This window comes from Sebastes fasciatus, chromosome 13 (genome assembly GCF_043250625.1).
Source record: "Sebastes fasciatus isolate fSebFas1 chromosome 13, fSebFas1.pri, whole genome shotgun sequence".
NCBI lineage: Eukaryota > Metazoa > Chordata > Actinopteri > Perciformes > Sebastidae > Sebastes > Sebastes fasciatus.
The window spans coordinates 15814480-15838376 of record NC_133807.1 but is presented as its reverse complement, the minus strand read 5'-3'; the positions used below and the strand labels follow the sequence as shown (position 1 = coordinate 15838376).

The window sequence follows — 23897 nt, the reverse complement described above, 5'->3', positions numbered from 1 at the left end:
TTATATAGGACTTAAGCCTGCTTTATAATAAAAAAACATGAAAATCTCACTTTTTTATAATATGGGACCTTTAAGTAAACGTTTGGACAAGATTAGCTTGTGTTGGCTATTTATTTTCCATCTATCAACACCATGTGGGAGCTGATGTGATGTGAACTATTAATATAAACCCACCTTAGGTTTCTTCCATGCAGCCAAATGTCCCAGCAGATAAGAAACTCCACATTCTTACTATTTATGATATCAATATTTCTCAAATATGTGTTTTTATTTATAAGATCATTTCTGGTGGGAATATTCCTGAGCAGTTCAAGACCTATTTTAAAACAAATTCTCAGGTCCATCTTACTCAACCCGTCAATCTCTAGATCTTCATCCTCCTAAATTCCTCACTAATAGAGGTCAATTTTCGATAAGATTTAGAGGAACCAAATTATGGAGTAGCTTTTCACATTATCAATAAACTAATCATCTGTCAAATGTTTCAAAAGTCGCTTAAAGGGTCATTTAATTGCTGTTTTGTAATTGCTTTTCCCCATGTTGTCCATGTAGGCCTATCTGTTTTTATGTTTTTTATTTTTTCCCACTCACAATGTTGTTTGGTTACGATTACCCAGAAATCTTTATAGATATTTGAATCAATATCCTCCTCACAAACACTAACCATACACTTCCACGCAACACACACACACACACACACACACACACACACATACACACACGCACACACACTTATCTTTTTTTTATATATTTACTGTATTGTTATTGTTTTTTTTACATATATCTTGTCCTAATTGTTTACTATGTTCACTATTAAGTAGTCATATTATTTCTCTTTATATTAATCTTGTCTCTAGGTGGAGGCTTCAGATAAGCCCAGTGGTTTTTTTTGCCTCTTCCTGCACTGTAAATTGTTATTATTATTTTTTTTTTGTTATGTTGTATAGTCTTAAATTGTGCAAAACAAATAAACAAACAATAAACAATGGCCTTAGCGATTATAAAATGTTTTATTAGATATATTATAAAATGTTTTATTAGATATATTTCACATGAAATCAGCTCCATTTGGACATGAAGTTGGTCGCAGCTTTCTCTCCACACACAGGAGGAGCCTTGATCTGGAGCACACCCGGAAGGAAGTACCTAAAGTAGCTCACTGCAGACTGGATTTCAATACTTCCCTGAAACATGACAACAGATGTACCATAATGAGGTGAAAGTCGCGTGTTTATGCCTCGGATGGTGCGAAGATTGTGCGATCCTTGTGAATCTTACAAGTAGCTCATGCTGTAAGTAATGTGAGGGAAAATCAGTGCTAGTTTGGTGAGAACAAATATGAGCTAAAGCGTTAGCCTGCTAGCAGGAGATCACGTCAATGACTTGGTTATTTTCTGTGCAAGATCCCTTATTTACCTGCATATTAAACTAGTCATGCTGCAGCAAGTATGTGCGGTTACATTGATGTTGTAACAGTATGTCAGTTTTATCTATTTTATAACAGCATTTTAGCCCACGTGCCAAATTCCATTAAAAAAACAGACTTTAAAAAAAACTGTGCTGATAGACAAGTTTATGTATTAAGTAAAGCATGAATTAAGACTCCTTACACATCATTGTGAGCCATTCTTCAATTCGGCATATCAAATAATATCTGTATGTGAAGTTTAAACTTTATATGGACGATTATGCAATCTTGTACTTTTTCGGCCTATTGATATGTTGTTGTTTTACAAATTGTTTGATGTACAAATAATAATAACAATATGAGTAATTGAAGGTCTTGTTTTTTCATATTTTTGGGGGATTTATGCTGTGTTTTTCATATTTTTGCACACTAGTGTTTTGCAAATCTGAAAAATGTACATCATCTTTTTTAAATGTGAACCATATCTCCAGCCCACTGCTATCTAAAGCAGGTAAAGATAAGATAAGATATTCCTTTATAAGTCCCGCAGTGGGGATAGTGCAAAAAACAAGATGCATCAGCTAACATAATAAAAAAGGAGCTAAACAAAGTGTAACAAAATATGAACCATATAAATAGAAGGAAGTATAAGAAAATGAGAAGTATATACAGGATTGACAATAAACAGACTATTAACAAAATTGCACAAGTGGAACATGATATTGCACAGAATGACACCTGAGTAGTACTGATAGACAGTTGGTTTACAGTAAAGTGCAGTTCTTATCAGATGTAAACAAAACAACCAAACGATATAAAAGCAGCAGTGCCATATGATTCTTTCAGTAAACTCTAAAGGACTAGATTGGTGTCACTTTTGAAATATTCCTCTGGTAAAACATCACTAAATACAATTTTTTGCATGTTACTCAAAGTTTAAGCTTGCATCCAATATAATATATGAGTGGATTTTTTAATCGCATGCCAACAAAAATGATCTGACAAAAATTATAATACTATTGAGTTTACACTTTGATTCTACAGTAGAAGTCTCAGTATTGACCTTCAGATCTACCTAGCATCGCTCAGTGCCCAGTTGAGATCTCGTTATGTCTTGTGTTCCAGTCTTTGACAGAGCCTCTCTGATCCGCTGCAGCTGAGCCTCCCTGTCTGCTTCGCCATGCCGCTGATGTTGGACGCAGTGTGGGCGCTGTGGAGCATTGGAGCTGGCATCTACGACTACTTTCACACCAGTGCCATGGAGGCGAGGATCCACACGCTGGAAAACGTCCTCAATATCCACCAGTTTGTGATCGCAGGCCTGTCGGCGGGCCTCATCCTGCTCATGACTTACATACTCTGGAGAAAACACTGAAACCCCATTGACCAAGGCCAAACACCCACTAGACATCTTACCAGGGTAGTTTCCATCCTGATGCTGTCCTGACAGTTTGGATTATGTGACTGCTCACACTTGAAGATCAAGCATGTTCAGCATCGATCAGGACGTCCCAGATGAGGTCAGGAGCACTGATGGGAAACTAAACCGAGCAACAAAGCTCCATAAAGACTCTACGAAAACTGGTCCAGTACCCTTCGGGTTGTGGGTGCTTGGTCTGTGCATTCATCTGTCTGTGTGTCTCTGTGTTTTGGATGTTAAACTGGCCTGAGTAATACTAATACAAAAGCATTACAGCTTCTCAAGGCAACTTTGCACTTTTTCCACCAAGCTTGAAGGACTTCACTGTCTAGAAAAACCTCTGAGATGATTCATTTAAACACCTTCCCAGTGTGTGATAAGGGGTGAGGACGTTTGGTCAGCGGAGACGCTTTAGAATTTAAAACTTTGGATTTGTTACAGAACGCAAGTGTTAATGCGGTTGCTTCTAAGTTTCTTTAACCCGTTATCACAAGATCACAACATACTGTAATTACCTCAAGATCAGCTGTTTTCTCATGTTTACAAATTAGTCATGTTACTTTTTCTCATCTGTTTTTAGTGCTTATTAACTTCTCATTGTCTTGACATAACTTATATCACGACTTAATTATCTTGAGATGATGGTGGTCATAAGATACATGTGCCTGTGTAGATAACCCTGTTATCAGGAGATATTTAGACTTTTAACTCCACTGAACGGTGTATAAAGAAAACGGTTAAATCTCTATCTTCAGATATTTGGCTTAAAAACAAAATTAAGTTGTGATCTTGAGACAGCAGGCTTACATTTTTTTATCAATGATGGTGGATGCTCTCTGTTTTAATGATACCCTACTTTCTTTGGGGTGGGGGGACCATTCCCCACCAATGATTTTCAAAAGTAAATTAAGTAAAAATGGTTTCTTCTCTAACAGGTTTTAATGGGATGGGGATGGCAATATTTAACTCCTAGGTAAATGGTGTGTTTCACTTTTTTAAAGTTGTCAGGTCATGATGTTGTATGGGAATGTGTGGCTGTGGTCAGTAAAACTGGGTTACACTATTACTACTACATTATTCTCCTGGTTCCAAGTGGAAGACCCACAATAACAGGATAAAACACACCATTAAGAAGTTCAAACACTTGGAAATCCTTTTATCCATTATGTGAGTTATTGTTTCTTTAGCCTAGAAGGGATTGGTGATGTAGGATGGAGGTCTGATGTGTTTTGTGTGTGTGTGTTTAATTTGTTCCTGCTTACGTTCGTAGCCAGTGTACTGTATGCAATATTACAGAAAGTCTGACTAACCACTACCACGACTACTGTTGAAGGGAATATGTTTGAATAATAAATCATAACTTAAGTCCAAGCTGTGTGTATCTTAATTATAACCTTTTTGCTCCCTTCCATGATTAACTTAAAAAAAAAATAGTTTTTGTGTTAAATAGAAAATCCACAATGGAAAGAATGTCCTGCCATAACTTTATTATCAGAGAATGTTTTACTGGTAAAAAAAAAAGCTATTTTAAAATCTGGAAATATGCTTATATCTTGTGCTTTTTTAATTAATTTTATGTTAAATATGACAAAAAGTAGAAGCAGCAGAAGGTCTGTATAAAGTACGGGAAGGAAAAAAATTGCCTTGTAGATGTGAAAACGAAGAATACATTCATTACATTCATGTGCAATAATGCAATTATTGTGCAATAGTGCAATAATTACATTTATTCTAATGCAATAAATACACTTATTCTAGTGCAACAGTAAATTGTATTTATTTTGCTTAATTTAGAACCAGTGTTGTCGGCTGTGGATGTTTGTTTGCTGAAGTTGTTTTTAATTGCACTAATCAGGTAAAAGCGCTCCTAATGTACAATGACAGAAAAGGCTTTCTATTCTAAAGGATTAAGATGATGGTAAAACAAGTATATATAGAAATACACTGTAAAATCTGACTAGTTGATCTTACTTTAAAAAATCTAGGAAACCGATTGCTTTGAAAAAGGTAAGTTAATAGAATTATTAGTCTTAAATCATATTTACTTTATGTCTACTTAAGTTTACGTATTAAATTAATTTTGTGAAGTTACTCCAACTAAAAAAAAGGCTAAAAATGGCTACTCATTGACTCTGCTTAGTTATTGTTGTAGCTCATAACACTGGAAATATATCACCAGTGTGCAAGTTCCAGTAATGTGTGTGCTCATAAGCTATTTTAGTCCTCATTATGTTTTGGGGTCAGTGGTTTAGTCATGTGCAGGCGGCTCTGTGCTCATCCTGAGCCATATCAGGAGAGATTATTACTATGTAATATCATGTCAGGCAGTCTCCATTTTCTTTATGTATTTCAACAAATGATTTAAATGTTTTATGAAATTATTTTTAAGCAATAATCTTCATACATTTCTATAGCGAAAATAAACAAAGGGTGTTTGATGTGCTGCAATAGAGGTGATAAATCAATGAGGAATATCCATGTTTAAAAAAGAAATGATGGACACATTCATCTCTCTTGTGGTCATTTGTAATTGTGATGATTAACTGCTGGATAGTAGCCTGAAATCCGCTCCTAGAACTGATACTTTAAAGTTTTTCAAGATTATTAATTGCAATTAACCAACCAGTGGCTATATTTGAATTGGCATTCATTTTAACTGTTGAATGTCTCAAAATTTAATTATTTTAATGATTTTAAATTATTTGTCTTCAAAGAAAAAAAAAAATCCGAGGAAAATCATGAACACAAATTAACTGCTATTATTTTAAAGTTTTTTTTAGTTTTTTAAATAAACGGCATTATGACGTTAATTGAGTCAGCAAGGTATATTTGTTTCATTTGAATAAAGTTTTGTGCCTGGCCTTATTTAGACCTGGCTCGCCATGCTGCAGGCGGCAAATGTGCCTCTGTCTAGACCGGCCAATATTTCCACCAATGAGAGCGCAGGATTTCACAAACAAGCACGCTGATTGGCTAGAGCTGCTAGAAGGCGGGATCTTTCAACACATAAGAAGCTCCAACGTTCATTTTACAAGTCGGCGTTGTTAGGGCAAAAAAAACGAAACTCGTATGGAGTGTGCCTTCAAAATAAAACCATTTAATTATCACAATTACCATATAATATAACATGTGTTTAATGTGATGACTTTTTCCATTGGGGTGCATTTATGATTTTGATATTTATATCAATTCAATTAAATTTGCTTTATTGGCATGACTGTCAGGTGAACGATATTGCCAAAGCCTAAATTCAATAATAAATACAGATAAAAAAAAGAACAAAATAAAAACAAAAACATATATATACATATATACAATTCATTAAGCAAATTACAATATATAGATATTTATAAAGAACATGCATGTAAATGGAAGAAAACAATAAAGAAGTAATTAATGTTTGTTGTGTCAATAAAACAAACAAACAAATAAAAAACAATTAATAACAATATATTGCAATATCAGAGGATAAATGTAAAAAAACAAGAACCCCCCCCCCCCCCCCCCCCCCCCCCCCAAAAAAAAAACATGAAGTAGAGGAGTAAATAAAAGGCAGAGTGTGAGTTACATCTATTATGTGTTGTTGTGGTTAGCTCTTAGGCTGTGACATGCACTGGCATATCCTGTATCTTTGTTACAAAAATGCTGAGCAAAACATGTGTTTAACAATTGCATATGTTATTTATAGGAAGGGGATGAAAAAATTTAATCTTAAAAGTAACTGGAGCTGTCAGATAAATATAGTTATTATTATTATGGAGTAGAAAAATAAAGTTGCACAAAATGGAAATATTAAAGCAACGTGCAAGTATCTTGAATTTATACTTTAGTACAATACCTGAGTAAATGTTTCTGAAACATTGCTGCAATAAATAATCTATTAATTCATTGTTCTCAAAGTTATAAAATGTCTAAATTACATGAAAACAAACCTACTTGACTGATTTTTGCCTACCTAACAGTCAAAAATAAAATATGAAGCAGAGCAAAGCAGGCAGATCCTCTTTAATGTGTGAATATTTGGTGTTTTTACTTGTTAAATGACGCATGATTAGTTTATTAATACAGTTTTCATTCATTAGATGAATGATCATTTCCGCACTAAATGCACTGATCTTATGCTGCAAAACGTGTGTTTAACAATTTAATATTTTAATTAGAATTTATTTTGAAAACCCAGACCGGATATGCTCGGTGTTATTAGCCGTTGCTTCACAGTAACCGCTAACACAACTTGCCACCGGGCGCTAGGCGACACATAACGCGAATTTTTGGTGAAATTATGGCGTCAAAGAAACTCCTGATAACGTGTGCCACTTATCTTTAACCGGTCGTCGTCTGTCAGAAGTCTCCGAGCTCTCAGTTAGTGAAGTTACAGAGTAAACAATGCTCTCCAGTTAGCCCGGGTTTGATGCTAACTGGCTAAGGAAGTTAGCCGGTTAGCTAGCCAGCCGCGTCAGCTTGCCGTAGGCTGAGTTCTGGTTTCGCGCATTTCAAGCCTGTTCCTCGACCTCTGTAACTGTTTAACCGGCTGCTAAACGACAACATTAGATTACAGCTTCACCAGTTTCACATAACTACAGAGTGAAACTTCCTATAATCTGCTTTTTAACATGGAAAGTGAACAGTGTTTAGCCTGAGCTGGTTTTCTCTTTTGTTTTGACAAAGGAAGAAGGATCAGAGTTTCTCTCTGTTTTTTTTGTTTTTTTAACACCAGTTCACATCTGGTGTTGGGACGGGTTTCTTTGGCGTTTTTTTGTTTTTTCGTTTTTTCGTTTTGTGCAATGGCTCCACAGAAGCAACAGAGCTCCTCAGGTGGAAGTCACCAGGCGGGTTTTGGTTCTGGAGGAAAAGAAGCCAACGGGTTGTACCACCAGTCCTCCTCCTCCTCCTCCTCCTCCTCCTCCTCTGCTGCCACGGCTGGAGCCAAGAAGCCCAACATGCAACTCATTCAAGCCGACCACGAGTTGTTCCTGCAGGCCTTCGAGAGTGAGTTGCTGCTAAGCAAAGATGCATATTTAAAAGATAGCAGTGTTCATTTAATGTCACACAGGAAGAAGTGTGAGATGAAGGAGCTGCAAAGGTGGAGCTGAACTACTCCATACTCCCAACTATCCTTCTTAATACTGTACATTTTGATTTTTAACCATGGCAACTGTCCATTTACTACTACTAGGTGGAAGAAGTATTCAGATCCTTTACTTTAACTACTCCCACTACGAATCTGGAGTTGCATGGTTTTCACTGGACAGGAAGGGGATGAAAAAATGTAATCTGAAAAGTAACTGAAGCTGTCAGATGAATGTAGTGGAGTAATAATATTCCCTTATTGAAATGTAGTGGAGTAGAAGTATAAAGTTGCACAAAATGTACTGAACTACTCATGGACGAGTCATGTCCTTCTTAATACTGTACATACTGTCCATTTACTACTACTAGGTGGAAGAAGTATTCAGATCCTTTACTTTATTAAAAGTACTAATACCACAGTGTGAAAATACTCCACTACAAATCTGGAGATGCATGGTTTTCACTGGACAGGAAGGGGATGAAAAAATTTAATCTGAAAAGTAACTGAAGCTGTCAGATAAGTACAATATTCCCTTTTTGAAATGTAGTGGAGTAATTGCACAAAATGGAAATATTATAGCAACGTGCAAGTATCTTGAATTTATACTTTAGTACAATACTTTAGTAAATGCTTCCCGAAACATTGCTGCAACAAAGGATCTATGATCCTTTACTTTATTAAAAGTACTAATACAACAGTGTGAAAATACTCCACTGCAAATCTGGAGATGCATGGTTTTCACTGGACATGAAGGGGATGAAAAAATGTAATCTGAAAAGTAACTGAAGCTGTCAGGTGAATGTAGTGGAATAAAAAGTACAATATCCCCTTATTGAAATGTAGTGGAGTAGTTGCACAAAATGGAAATACTATAGCAACGTGTGAGTATTTTAATTTATACTTTAGTACAATACTTTAGTAAATGCTTCCGAAACATTGCTGCAACAAAGGATCTATGATCCTTTACTTTATTAAAAGTACTAATACAACAGTGTGAAAATACTCCACTGCAAATCTGGAGATGCATGGTTTTCACTGGACAGGAAGGGGATGAAAAAATGTAATCTGAAAAGTAACTGAAGCTGTCAGATAAGTACTATATTCCCTTATTGAAATGTAGTGGAGTAGTTGCACAAAATGGAAATATTATAGCAACGTGCGAGTATTTTAATTTATACTTTAGTACAATACTTGAGTTAATGTTTGCGAAACATTGCTGCAACAAAGGAGCTAATGATCCTTTACTTTATTAAAAGTACTAATACCGTAGTGTGAAAATACTCCACTACAAATCTGGAGATGCATGGTTTTCACTGGACAGGAAGGGGATGAAAAAATGTAATCTGAAAAGTAACTGAACAGATACATGTAGTGGAGTAAAAAGAACAATATTCCCATACTGAAATGTAGTGGAGTAGAAGTATAAAGTTGCACACAATGGAAATATTAAAGCAACGTGCAAGTATCTTGAATTTATACTTTACACGAGTTGTTCCTGCAGTTCTTCGAGAGTGAGTAGCTGCTGCTGCTTTCATCAAAGATGCATATTTAAAGATAGCAGTGTTCATATTCAAAGTCACAGGAAGACGTGTGTGAATGGTGAGATGAGGGTGCTGCATAGGTGGAGCTGAACTACTCCCAACTATCATGGACGAGTCATGTCCTTCTTAATACTGTACGTTTTAACCATGGCAACTGTCCATTTACTACTACTACTAGGCGGAAGAAGTATTCAGATCCTTTACTTTACTTTATTAAAAGTACTTATACCACAGTGGGAAAATTCACCACTACAAATCTGGAGATGCATGGTTTTCACTCGACAGGAAGGGGATGAAAAAATGTAATCTGAAAAGTAACTGTCAGATAAATGTAGTGGAGTAAAAAGTACAATATTCCCTTATTGAAATGTAGTGGAGTAGTTGCACAAAATGGAAATATTATAGCAACGTGCAAGTATCTTGAATTTATACTTTAGTACAATACTTGAGTAAATGTTTCCGAAACATTGCTGCAACAAAGGATCTATTACTTCATTGTCCTCAATTATGTATATTATAAAATGTCTAAATTACATGAAAACAAGCCTACTTGACTGTTTTTGCCTGATTAACAGTCAAAAATAAAATAGGAGCAGAGAAAAGCAGGCAGATCCTCTTTAAGGGGCAAATGTTTGGTGTTTTTACTTGTTAAATGACGCATGGTTAATTTATTAATAAAGTTTTCATTCATTAAATGAATGATTGTTTCCGCACTAAATGCACTGATCTTATGCTTTATGTTTGCTTGTTTAAGATGAAAAAATATTCATATAAAAGGCGGATTAAAACATAAAGCAATGTGCTAATGATGAAACTATATTTATTTGCAGAACCAACCCAAATCTACAGGTTCCTCCGCACCAGGAACTTGATCGCTGTGAGTGTTGCCTTTCCTTGACAAAAGTCACATGATGAACTTGACCATTTGAGATAAGAGGAAATATTTCTGCACCTCTTGGCATGTTGAATTGTAACACTTCATGTTTTGTATCTCTCTCTCTCTGTTACTTTTCAGCCTATATTCTTGCACAGGACACTCACCTATATGTCCCACAGAAACTCAAGGAATAACGTCAAAAGGTAAAAATCCAGTACTTCACAAGTTGTTGTGATGCAGAAAATCCAATTTTCCTAAGAAGTACTCGTAGAAAACCTTTTGGCTTAACAAATCAGTTGTGTTTTTTGTTTTTTCTTACTTTTTGTGGCATTCAGTTTTAGGTTTTATAACTTTATGTTAAACCTGAAACTTTGTGTTAAATAGTTTGTCTCTTTAAAAGCAGGTCAAGTTTTATCTTGAAGGAAAGTTAACCGGCATGTCGGGTGCTGTAGGTGGGGGCAGACGGTATCAGTTAAAGCTGAGATAGGAGAGACGTTTTCAGTTAAGCTGCTTTGCATACAGACGCTGCTGCCCTCAAAGTGAAAGATCCTTCTGATACACATGGGGCTGCTTGTGGTTCAGGGTAGCATCAAAATACGGCCTTGTCTGGTGTTATTATCACATGGATGTTGTGTTGAGGGACTGCAGGTTATGTATTTTATTCTCTGTTAAAAATCTTGGGCTGCATAATCGTGTTAAAAATGGTGACAACTAACCGATTTTTATCAGCTTTGATTCAACTAACACCAAGGAGGTGCAAGTAGAATACTGGGTGATAATTAGTGTGTGTCTAGTCTTGTAAGTTAATATTTTTGTCAGTTTTATGCAGTTTTCCTATACAACTGTTTGTGTTATGACTCTTGTAGAAATATGTATTAATTAAGTATTGAAATAAGTATCATATTTGACACACTGGTATTGAAAGATTTCCAATGAGACCCTGCTGTGCTGGCAATAAATTGGTGATAGTGGTTAACCAGCAGATAACATAAAATATGAACAAAGCCGGCAGATGTGTGTTTTGTTGTTTATTTTGCTTAAAAACATATTTTTGTGCAAAAGAAAAGACATTCTTACAGTATTGAACTGAACTGAACGGAAACTTAAAGATTAGAGCAACACGTCTTATGAAACAAATTCTCTTTGATCCTTCGTTATTAGTTTAATATTTCCTCCATAATAAATCCATCAGCTTCTCTTAAGTCTGTATCAAGTTTGGACATGCACTCATCAGACTGGTGCTTTTCTTTGAGGAACTGTAACTTCTGTTCAGTGCTTGGGGACTAAAAATGGCAGCCGTTAGAAGAACGTGTGTTATTCCTGATTTGAAGTGGAGTTGGTGAAGCAGGCGACGCGTCTGCTGCAGCTCGGCTCAGTTTCACTTTCCGCTGCACTCCTGCTGCTGCATGCTTCAGTCACATGAAACGCTGCTTGTGATCTGAGATGAATAAGCTACACAAAGTTACTCTACAGTTATTAACTGTTCACAAAGCAGGAATAACTGACATAAATCAGTTTGAATGCTGTTAATGTACTTATCTGATCAGAAACTAAAAATGAAACTGGTTTGGTGTTCGGCATTTCATGCAAAGCTGGTAATGTAGTATCCAAACAAGTTTTCGGTCTCTTTTGTCACTTAATTTGGCTCTGTCCAATCAAAATGTCTCTCTTGCGTTGCCTATTTGAAAGTGCTTTTTTTTAGCCGTCTACCCTACCTGTGCTGGATCTCAAGTCTTGATGTTTTATGTAACTGTGAGCCAATTAAAGTAAAGGGCACGTCCCGGCAGCATGTCCCGTACCAATTATTTTCTCCTGAAGAACAGTGAAATAATTCACGTTACAGAGTAATGGACCAGGATTTGGTCGATGCAGTGCGTTGCTGGATGTAAAAGTTGAGCCCGGTTGATCATATTTTTTGCCTGCTCTTTTTGATTCAGTGCTGACGTCTGTCTGAACGCAGCCTAAAGATGTAAGCCTGAGTTCTTGTATTCTGCAGGACCCCTGCAAAGCCTCACAGGTGTTTTCAGTTACTTTGGCTCATTAGACTGCTGCTCAGGTTGAAGTTGAACGGAAGTAGGAATTATGTGAGGCCAACAAACTGTGCGTACTAATGGGTGCGCTCCAAAAAAAAGACACAGACACAGTGCAGATTTGAGCCAGGTGGGCATGTTTTGCTTTCCATTTCAGTTCAGCATACAAAATGGCTAGCGCTGCGCCCTCTTAGTCGACTTATCGGTGGTTTTGTTTTCAGTCGGCTAAGATTTATTTCGTCGATTGGTCGTTTTTTATGCGTTTTCATGTTGAATGTCTTATTTCCAAGAAACCTATGAGCACATCTCTGGTAAACACAAGATTTTAAAGTGGTGTTTTTGTGTGATTCTTTGTGGAGAAACTCAGTTTTACGCATCTGTAGATTAAATCAACTAATCGATTAGTCGACAATATTGTATAAGTGTCGTCTAAGAATGTATTTGGTGGAGAACAGCCCTACAAACGGCACATGGTGCTTCTGCACATCTACCGACAGCATCTTAAAAAATGCAGACTAACAAACACAGACCTCACATGGTGCGTCGTGGTTGAATCCAAGTGGGAAATATTCTGTATGGTCTCTGCCAACACTTGAAAGCTGTGGAGAATAAAATAAATAAATGAAAGTTTGCCACAGCATCTCCACTACCTGCTGCTGTTTCACTCTCAGCTGATATTGATTTAACATCACACCTGCTGCATGTACAACATGTGAGCGGGCTTCGTGGTCGTTTCCACTTTGTATCAAACAGCTTGACGTGGAACGTGCTTCAGTCTCTCCAGGCTGAGTGTCAAACACGCAAATGTTCAGCACCTGCCAACGGAAAACATCAAAAATACTGTTAAAATGGTAAAGAGCTGATGTAGAATCAACAGATTTAGACTCCTGGAGGTTGTATGTACTGTACGTATACCGTATATGTATGTGTCAGGAAACTAAACGCCTCTAAACATTTCAACCTTCACAGACCTCTGTCTGTCTGTCTGTCTGTCTGTCTGTCTGTCTGTCTGATGGTCTTTACTTTTTAAAAATTAGTTTTGTTTTTGCATTGCATTAAAGTATAGGCAGATACTGAGTACCGATCCGATACCAGTGTTTAATTAATAAGCTGTATGCCTCACTGTGTGGAAGTGACTGGGATCATTCTTTTATGTGTAAGACAACATCAGGCTGGACTTAAACATTTCTTTTCACCTCCTTGGTTGGTAACAATGGATTCCTTAGGCTAGTTTCATATGATGCCAGTATCCTCTCTCTAACTTTAAAACTGAGCCCGGTACTACCTCCGAAATATCTAATAGCGGTCGGTCGGGCCCGGCGGTGGGCTGTCAGATTTTTAAAAGGTCAATACAAAATCTGTGTTTTGGAGAATCGTTACAGTATCGCGATACTCGTGTATTTATATTTTCTTACACCCCTAGTATATAGTCTATACATTATTTAAAGCATCTCATGTTACGTGAAGTATCTGCATTGGTGTAACATGACCAGATGAAGGATACAGTTGACTTGTTTGTGGGAAAAGTGATAATTAATAGCACAGTGGATTTAATCTATCTCCAGAAGAAATTAATTTGGCTCTGAAATTCTTCCCCTGTATAGTGATCGGTTATTCTGCCTGTAGGTCAGCGTTGGCTGATGATTGTGATGATGATGATGATAATGGTGACGTTGGTGTTGTTGCTAACCGCTGCTGTTTGTCTGCATGTTCAGGAAAAGCTCCAAGGTCGACAATCTGTTGTTCAAAGTGGAAAAGATGAGAGGCGAACAGGAGACTCACAGGTAATCTACACTCTACAGAGATTTAATGTTTGTCTGTTGATATTTATCTTCAAAATTTTTCTACCTTAACAAGGCAGAAACCCCGAATATGTGCTATATTATATTTAAGGTTACTGAATATCAACACTTAATTTTGGCGACTTTATTTCAAAAACACATCTATAAACTATCCGCTGTACCGCACTCATTAGTGGAACTCAAATCATACGTGGATAAGATCACATGATGATTCAATTGAGAACTAGTTTATCACACTGATGCAGACATCCTGCCATAAAGCAGCCCTCTCATTGCATTGCAACATTTCCTTCAGTAACCGAATACAACCTGAGATATTAAAGGGATAGTTTCTGAAGTAGACACATAATGTGCCATGGGAATTTCAAAGGCGTATCTTTAAAGATGAAGATATATATCGATGTTTTCACTTTGCATTGATGATTTTGGATCATTGAATCGATATATCGACCCAGATCGATGTATCGTTACACCCGTGACTGGCAAACGGCAATTGCACACACGGTTTCAAAATAATGTGTGTCTATGCATCCAAATACATGAATAAACCAGTTTCTGATCTTACTAATGCAACATCCAGACTTAAATATTATTTATCTTTTCTGTGGAAGCCAAAAACAGCCCTACTTTAAGACCTACTGACCATCTGAACTTCACATCTAGTGAATATTTGATCCAATATAACATCTTGTGTTTTTCCTTTCTACAGCTTGGACTCTAATCTGCAGCTCACCTTTACTGGCTTCTTTCATAAAGCTGGTAAGTTTGTCCTTCTCAGCCGCCGTCATTTGCCTTTCCGTTAGATCTAGTCTTTGCACTGATTCAGGGTGACTTACAGGAAGTCTTTCGTCCCGGTTTGTGTTCTCAGGGAAGCCATCTCAGGACAGTGAGAATGAGCAGAACTCTGTCTCTCTGGAGGTGCTGCTGGTCAAAGTCTGTCACAAGAAGAGGAAGGTGTGTGTGTGTGTGTGTGTGTGTGTGTGTGAGAGATCTCAGGGGCATCTCTTGCTTTTTCCTCACTTTTATATCGTGTCCAGGTGTCAACGACATGTCCTTTTCCTGCCTCTTGTCCAGGATGTGAGCTGTCCGGTGAAGCAGGTCCCCACAGGGAAGAAGCAGGTTCCTCTGAACCCAGACACGAGCGCTGGAGTTCAGGCCAAGCCGGGCTCCTTCCCCTCCCTGATGGTTCCCAGCGGCGAGTTTGAACCCAGCGACTCTCACATGGTCAAGTCCTACTCGCTGCTCTTCAGAGTATCGAGGCCCGGATGCCCCCGGCCTCAGATCAACGGCCTGGCCAATGGAGAAAACCACCACAGCAGAGGTGAGCTAGTGACATCTGGACATGTTTTTAAAGGATTGTTTGGTTTAATGCAACATTTCTATCAGTAATAACAACATCGTACTCACCAGATTAGTAGCTTAACGTCTGGGAACACAGTGACAAAACGAACCTCCAGGTCAGACAAACTTATCTGGAAGAGAAAACAAAGGTGACATTATTACCCAAACATCCATCAGTGATGCATTCAGTATATCAGTATTCATGACGAGTCCCTCTCTAGGTTCCTGTTTTTACAGGAAACATGTTAATATGTGGAATCAAATAGCACTCCGCTCACCATTTCATTGGAACTTTAACTCCGTAATGGTTAAAATGAATCACTGGGTCTGTACTTGCCGAAGATTGTTTGTGACGGACAGGAAGCACCACTCTACCACCCTGAGTGGACTGTTTTTGTTTTCCAAAAAGACCAACAGAGGGGTGGCGAATCTGTAAAGAAATTAACAAGTTGATCACATCATTATCATGAGAATCTCCAAGTTAAACTTTCATCAATATTTAAAGCTTTAAGCACAGCAATTCACTTGGTGAGTACATCGTTATTATAAAAGACAGAAGCGATTGTTGTAATAAATCAAATTATTTTGTAACATATAACACTGATGTTTGTCTCATTGTGGTCACCGAGGAGACACTGATCAGATCTTCAAGACTAGTTTGAAGCCTGTGGTAGAGGAGGGGCTCACGTCATCATGTGTCTGTCTCAGATTTTACAGAGGAAGTGGTAAACAGGAAGAGGAGGAGCTCCTCTCTCAGGGAGGAGGGAGAAACCACATTTGTGGCTCAGATGACGGTCTTTGATAAAAACAGGTGAAACTCACACAATCTGACACACAAACTTTCACACAGGAAAAATGGTTTGTTCTAATGCCGTGTGCAGCAGAATCAAGAAGTGAGAACATGTCGTTGTTGTGCTGCTTGTGTGTGCAGACGTCTGCAGTTGTTGGACGGGGAGTACGAGGTGTCTATGCAAGAGATGGAGGAGTGTCCGGTCAATAAGAAGAGGGCGACCTGGGAGACTATCCTGGATGGAAAGGTGTGTGTTTGTATGTATGTGTGTGTGTGTGTGAGAGATAAGAGAGGTATTTCCACACAAAGTATACATTTTACATGCAAGATGTAAAAGCATGTAGTTAAATCCTCGCTTCCTGCACACTAGAGACATAATTTCTTGGGATGCATGATATCGGACCACAGTAATATATTATCTTATCATTATTATGGTCTGAGATGTAAAGAACATTACCCTCCACCACCTCCTGTCAGCTCACGGTCAGGTGAGGGTGGCGGATTCATGGAACGAAAAAACAGAGAAATACATTAACCAGGAATGTAATAATATTTGTTATTTATCTGGTTATTGTTCATGTTAATAATGAGTGAGCTTTAAGCTAGCGTTGTGAAATTATCCACTCTTTCATTTTGGTAGCGTTTGCCTCCATTTGAGAGTTTCTCTCAGGGTCCCACCCTGCAGTTCACCCTGCGCTGGACCAGCGACTCCTCCGATCGCTCCACTGCACCGGTAGCTAAACCTCTGGCCACCCGCAACTCTGAGACCAACCAGGACCCCAGACCCAGCACCCTGAGAGCCACAACCACTCTGGGTGAGCAGCAACACGGACATTATATAGAGAGCAATCTGTCAGTGGTGCAACAACTGCTTTTTAAAAAGTGACTGATTTCCCCTGTTGTGCTGCAGCTGTTAAAGAGTCCATTAATGCTGACGTGCAAACCAGAAGAGAACTAATCTCAGCTGAGCCCCGACAGAAGCTACGCATCCTCTACCAGGTCAGTCTCACCTCATACTGTATCTGCACGACACACACCTTCACCTGCCAGAGTCTGTACTAACACCACGAACGCCTTCGAGGAGAGATTTGATTCATTGTGTCGAGACTACAAAGACGCACAAAAAGACAAGATCATTCATGGTTCGGCCTGTAGTTTCAAGATTAAAGCCCCACAGATTATTTATGTTTGTGTCAGTTTCGTCTGTGTCACGCTCGCCGTCTTCTGTATGTCTGTCCAGTTCCAGTACAACAGCAACACGCGGCAGCAGACGGAGGCCAGAGACGACCTCCACTGTCCCTGGTGCACCCTCAACTGCAGGAAGCTCTACAGTCTCATCAAACACCTCAAACTGTCTCACTCCCGCTTCATCTTCAACTACGTGGTGAGACGGACTCACGCAGCCTAGAAACCTCAAAATATGTACAACTACATGATTAAACGAAAAAGTACATGAAAATGTAGCTATATATATATCATATATATTTTTTGTTCCTCATATATAAATGTTCACTGAGGCCGTCACATATTTAAACACAGCAGTGAAGTTTGACTTGATTCACTTTTCTTTTTCTTTGTTCCATGATTGGCATTAATCTCTTGAGTGTAATAATAATACACTTGATTTATACGCCACCTTTCAAAACCAGATATAAAATGCTTTAAAGGGGTAAATCAAGATAAAAACATAACATTTTTCAATTCAAATTAAATTTAAATTACAAAAAAATAAAAATCCAGAAGGATAAAAGAACTGGCTAATATTGATTAAATAAGAAGTGATTTAAAAGATGTTACCAGAACTCACAAGAGTCTTGAGTCTTCATGATGTTGCTGCTGTCAGTTTTATTCACACAATCCCTCTCCTGATCTCCTGATCTTTGGCAGCCTCATCCTAAAGGAGCGAAGATCGAGGTCTCCATCAACGAGTGTTACGATGGTTCGTATGCAGGAAACCCTCAGGACATCCACAGCCAGCCGGGATTCGCCTTCAGCAGGAACGGCCCCGTCAAGAGGACCGCCGTCACCCACATTGTCGTCTGCAGGTATTAATTTACTTTCACTATTAAAGGGATAGTTTGGGTGTTTCCCAGTGGGGTTGTATGAGGTACTTCTCCATAGTCATTGTATTACCTACAGTAGATGGAGTTTGGAGAAACAGACAGCAGTACCGGCACGGGAGCAAAGCAATGTACTGCTGTGGACGGGGGAAGCAGCAAAACGTATTTTAGACACCTACAAAAAATCAGTATCAGTTTAAGTGTGAACTCTATTTAGAATATTTTCACCACTTTACCTTGCTGTCAGACAGCCCTTTCTGATGGGGAACTGAAGCCTTTATCTATGCTCTCTTCAAAGCCACCAGACTCCACTGACAAAAACATACATTTTATCTCTCAGAACATGGGAGTTGCCGGTCTACCGCTGCCTCGGTCGCTTAGTTTGTTTGTCTTGTTGTGTGACTTTTAGGGGTGAGAATCAACCCCACATTACGATATTGTCACGATACGATCTTATTGCGATTTTAAACATTTTGGGATATGCTGAGTATTGCTATAAGATATATTACCTTTTTGCAACTGCAAATTATGCAGTTTGTCAACATCCGTTTTATCTAATACGATTCAGTTTTCACTCAGAGTTTTCATTCACATATCTCGAGGTGAGAGGTCAGTGGACCCTTTTGAAAATGGCCATGCCAGTTTTTCCTTTCCCCATCAAGCTAGTATGACATGGTTGGCACCAGTGGATTCCTTAGGTTTTCTAGTTTCATATGATATCAGTATCTTAAAGCTGAGCCTGCTTAAACCTCTGAAAGACAGAATAGCGGCCAGGACTGCTGTCGGATTGTTAAGAGGTTAATATTTTGTGACGTCAGTGTATCGATACAATATTGCCACGCAAAAATATCGCGATACTATGCTGCACCCCTAGTGACTTTTAAAGGGTTAGTGTGGCCTATTTTTAGGTGTCTAAAATGCATTTTGCTGCTGCCCCCGTGCTGGTACTCCTGTCTGTTTATCCAAACACCGCCTACTGTTGGTAATACACTGACTATGGAGAAGAACCTCATACAACCACAATTACTTTTCTATCAGACCCAAGAGGATGAAGGCGAGTCTGTCTGAGTTCCTGGAGCCGGAAGAGGGAGATCAGGAGCAGCCGATCATCAGCGGACACAACCGCCTCTACTTCCACAGCGACAGCTGCGTGCCGCTCCGACCTCAGGAGATGGAAGTGGACAGCGAGGACGAGTGCTACCCCGACTGGCTCAAAGAGAAGACGGCCATGGTTAGTATACAGCTGAACGAACACTTGATTTTACACATGAGCTCTGGTTTACTTGTCATTGTTGGCAATACCGTTGTTTGGCTTTGGAGGAGCTTTGTAAAGAGAAAATAAATAAATCTGTAGCTAATGCCGCTCTGTCCCTTCATTTATGTTGCTTTAACCTGAGAGTATGTCCTGTCTAAAGTCTGTCTGCTCTGCTCTCACTGCAGCAAATCGAGGAGTTCACCGACGTCAACGAGGGAGAGAAGGAGATCATGAAGCTGTGGAACCTCCACGTCATGAAGCACGGGTGTGTAGATGAAGCAGGGGACGGGGTTCAGTAGGATTTTACACATTGAGTTAACAGCTGTAGTCTGCTTTACATCACCAGCTACTAACTCTTAAAGGGACTCTCTGTAAGAATCAGAAATTGCTTGTCAACAGGGATGCCGTTAAGTCAACGATAGTCAGCGTCCTGTTGCTCACGCTTGTGCTCGCACTAAGTAGACGGAGCAAGCATCGGTCAAAACAGTGAGGCGACACACACGAGACTGAACTTGATTGACAACATTAGCAGCTAAAAACCACAATATCACTATATATTTCATGTGCTTGGCAGTAATGTTAGCTTACCAAACGAAGGTCCCTCTGTGAATCGAAGGACCGGCTAATGTTGATCCTAGTTTATCCCCGGATGTTGGTCACATTCCTGTTTTGCTAGACGGGCTTCACTAGATATAACTTTGGAATTTTGTGTGCTTCTGTGAAGTTTGTGTTGGAGTCTGAGTTGTGGTGGGGGCTGCAGGGCTACAACCTGTTCCCACATTAGCAATAACAAATTATTAAAACATGTTTATACATGTAAAAAGTTACAGTCCCTTTTAATATTGAAGGTCTTGATTGACAACTATGAAGCTGATCAGATTAAAATGTTTAGACTGTTATACTGACGTGACGTGATAAGCTGCAGAGAACACACAAACGTTTAATTTTAGCTGATCAGGAATCAACGTTAAACTAATCTAATCTGTCTGATCTAAATATGATCTACTATATAAACTGAGGTTTTACAGAAATCCGACCTGACACATGCTGCTGTGTTGTTAACCTGATTTCTCTCTGTGATACATGATGCATTAGAAAGACAATCTCTCAATATCAACTCTTCTGTCCCCTCTCCAGCTTCATAGCGGACAACCAGATGAACGAGTCCTGCCTGCTGTTTGCCGACCGCCACGGCGTCTACATCGTCAAAAACGACCTCTGTCGCAACTTCCTGCTGCACCTGATCAGCATGCACGACTTCAACCTGGTCACCACGCAGACCATTGACCAGGCCATGGCCCGCCTCCGCCTCCTGCAGAGCCAGGGCGCTCACAGGGACAAAGACGAGGAGGAGGAAGAAGAGGACGAGGAGGACTGGGAGACGGCCGTGGAGTCCCAGCCCGAGCTGGAAGCAGATCTTGAGTATACACCCTGTAACGACGAGACTAGCAACGGCTGCGTGGAGAATGGAAACCAGCAGCAACAGGAGGCGGAGGAGAGTGGAGGAGCTGTGACAGAAAGGCCGACTACCAAGCAGAAACTCTCTGGTTCAGTTTGAAACTGAAGTCAATCAGAGCGAAGACCCCCAAACAGAAAAATAAAAAGGCGACAGACAAACACAGGTTACTGCAGGGATTATGTTTTCATGGGCAGGTTACATCACAAACAAGGTGAACTTTTTACGTCGAAGAGCCGTTTATCATTTCATTACTTAGGAAGGTTAGGAGTTTAGAGAAACTTGAAGCTCAGAATCATCAGTTATTCTACATCACGCATCCCGACGGTGACCGCTCTCGGTCCGTCACCTGCTCTCGCATCCTTTCCTTTCATTTCCAACCCACTAAGTTTATTAACGACAAAACGGTGGAGCAAGCACAAAACAAGTTCAGCCTTCACTCTGGATTAGTTTTCGACTCTGCACGCTCTCAAATCAGATTGATTTTGTGCTCATTCCGTCGTTGAGTTAACCAACTTCAAATGGGATCGTTTCCTTTCGTCTTCCTCGGTGTGAAGCACCAATCAATGACGTTCCTGCTACGCTCGGCTCCACCAAAGGTTTTCTTTATTACGGAGTGCGTTTACATGCACATTATTGTCATGGTTATGGGTCAAAGATGTCCGATCAGGTCTCTGATCAAGTGTCAAGATGTCCGATGTTGCGAGGACTCAGACTATGTCTCCACGTGTCTGGTGTGGTCTCTAGGTGTCTGGTCAGTCTCCTAGGATTCAGATTATGTCTCCATGTGTCTGATGTGGTCTCTAGGTGTCTAATCGGGTCTCTGGGTGTCTAATTGGGTCTCTGTGTCTGATCAGACTTCTAGGAATCAAATTGTGTCTCCACGTGTTTGGTGGTCTCTGGGTGTCTAATCTGGTTTGTAATTAGGTCTTCAGGTCTCAAATAAGGTCTCCGGGTCTCCGATATTCTCCATCTGATCACCATAGATTCACCATCAGTATATATATACATATATGTATATTGATATTTATTATATTTTCCTTGTTTCTAAACTCTTGAGCGGAACGCAGACCCACTCAGCCAGCCGGGTTCAGAGTCCTGGATCAGATGCAGTTTCTACTACTGGTGCTAGATCTTTTTATTCCTCAGAAACACTCAGCGGTGACCCTCCACTGCCAGCACTCAAACACCATGATGCACTGTAGCATCTTTTCTTTTCTTTTTTAACAAACTTGTTGTTTCTCCTCCAGTGAACAAACGGACAGTTAACTTCATGCGCCGCCTCCTTTGAAATCAACGAGTCAAGGCCGAATTTGTTTTGACGAGTCTGCGTCCGATCGAGTGTCGATGGTCTAATTTGGGGAGAAGACGCAGGTTCAGTCAGCAGTCAATCGAAAGGATTAATTGTCTCAACACTCAACACTGTTGAAGCGTTAATCCAGGTGCTGGTTCCAGTTTCTTTAATGGGACAAATTGCTGCTTTTATATCGGATGATAAAGAACTGAATCCTTTTTGGGTTTTTGGACTGTTATTCACTCACGAGGGCTCTGGGAACAGCTGATCCGTGTTTCTCCTTAATTTATCATCTAAAGGATTAATTGATGAAATAATAATTAATTGAAATAAATAGCTGCAGGCCACTTTCAGAGGAGGCGGAGCCTGAATCAACATCAATTTAAGGTGATCATTTTATATTTTTTCTCAGCTGGTTCTTGGTTTTTATTTTTCCTCCTGCCGTTATGTACATAAGACTCTGTAATAAAACTGTAATAAATTAGCTTTGGAATATGATTGTTTGGAAACTGAACGCCACCCGGGAGGTTTTGTAGTTTTTTTAGTTTACACACCAAAGGGGATAAATTTGCTGCAGATTTCTTGTTTCTTGTCTCCTGTGAACATTTTCTTGCTTTTTGTAAAATAATAATTTCTGTAAAGCATCTGATCTGATGTCACGGCCTTGAAAGTTTCAGTGAGACAGAAATGTCCAGATGCTTTGCTCCATGTTGAACAGACTGTATGCAGCAGTCAGTACTGACATTGATGCAGAACTATTTAGAGGTTTGATGGGAAGAGTTGGATTTATTATGTACCTTCTCATGTTGTGACTCTGCTCTTTAAAAGCTTTAGAAGTCTGATGTGACAAATGCAGCAGAAGTCTGGTTTGCGGTGGGTGTTGAGAGCCGTTTGGTTCACATGTGACAGTTCTGAGTGACGTGCAGAGCACTTTTTTTATTTTGGATAAAGCCCTCTATAGATTTTTTTCTTATTTTTTTTTTGTTCATTCACATGAGACCAGCAGCATTTTGCACAAGACGAGAGGAGCCATGTCAAGAAAACGACTTTTCTTCAACAGTTATGTAAAAACCAGCTTGATGTTGTGAACTTTTAAGTTGAGTCAGAAAAGTTTTTTATTAAATGAACAATTTTGTACGATTATCGACCACGTGGTCCATTTCTTTCACTGATACTAAGTTTAAGAGATCAATAATTTGACACAAAAATGGTCCGCCAGAGTCCGACATCAGAACTGCGCCCATATCAACGGTCTGTTATACATGGCAACGGCCTGCTAGAAAGAAATAACAGACCGTAGAACACCGTGATTGACCAATCAGAATCGAGTATTCAATAAAGCTAAGTAATAATTACAGTTAATTTACTCCAGTACTCTACTTAAGTACAAATTCTAGGTACTTGTACCTTACTTGAGTATTTCCATTTTATGCATCTCAGAGGGAAATATTGTAATTTTTACTACACAACATTTAACAGCTTTATTTACTTTACAAATTATTGTTTTTGCCTACAAAACATATGAAGAGCGTATCGTGTTAAATTAAACTAC

The 23897-nt window shown here is 39.1% G+C and overlaps 1 protein-coding gene and 2 long non-coding RNA genes across 3 annotated transcripts; 2 read left to right on the top strand and 1 right to left on the bottom strand.

Annotated features, from left to right (window-relative positions):
- The first annotated feature begins 1079 nt into the window (after nucleotides 1-1079).
- LOC141780528 (uncharacterized) lies at nucleotides 1080-4199 on the top strand. Its single transcript, XR_012596686.1, has 2 exons — nucleotides 1080-1292; nucleotides 2534-4199. It is a non-coding gene; the product is annotated as an uncharacterized LOC141780528 (long non-coding RNA).
- A 2824-nt stretch (nucleotides 4200-7023) lies between these two features.
- Nucleotides 7024-23485, top strand: LOC141780536 (polycomb protein suz12-B-like). Its single transcript, XM_074655803.1, has 16 exons — nucleotides 7024-7817; nucleotides 10271-10317; nucleotides 10456-10520; nucleotides 14063-14131; nucleotides 14859-14908; nucleotides 15018-15103; nucleotides 15224-15470; nucleotides 16199-16301; nucleotides 16422-16527; nucleotides 16921-17095; nucleotides 17191-17279; nucleotides 17521-17664; nucleotides 18168-18325; nucleotides 19379-19571; nucleotides 19781-19860; nucleotides 20733-23485. Exons 1-16 carry the CDS (start codon nucleotides 7613-7615, stop codon nucleotides 21151-21153), a joined length of 2238 nt encoding a protein of 745 aa, XP_074511904.1. The 5' UTR covers nucleotides 7024-7612; the 3' UTR covers nucleotides 21154-23485.
- Nucleotides 11627-15302, bottom strand: LOC141780538 (uncharacterized). Its single transcript, XR_012596689.1, has 4 exons — nucleotides 15170-15302; nucleotides 13042-13162; nucleotides 12883-12946; nucleotides 11627-11755 (listed from the first exon to the last, which is right to left on the bottom strand). It is a non-coding gene; the product is annotated as an uncharacterized LOC141780538 (long non-coding RNA).
- Nucleotides 23486-23897: the final 412 nt, after the last annotated feature.

What these genes read in the sequence shown, in the direction of transcription:
- LOC141780536 (XM_074655803.1), top strand. Translation starts at nt 7,613, where the DNA reads ATGGCTCCACAGAAGCAACAGAGCTCCTCAGGTGGAAGTCACCAGGCG. An exon ending in AGACTATCCTGGATGGAAAG is followed by an intron (nt 16,528 to 16,920) that starts GTGTGTGTTTGT and finishes TCATTTTGGTAG; the next exon opens with CGTTTGCCTCCATTTGAGAG. An exon ending in GAGAGCCACAACCACTCTGG is followed by an intron (nt 17,096 to 17,190) that starts GTGAGCAGCAAC and finishes GTTGTGCTGCAG; the next exon opens with CTGTTAAAGAGTCCATTAAT.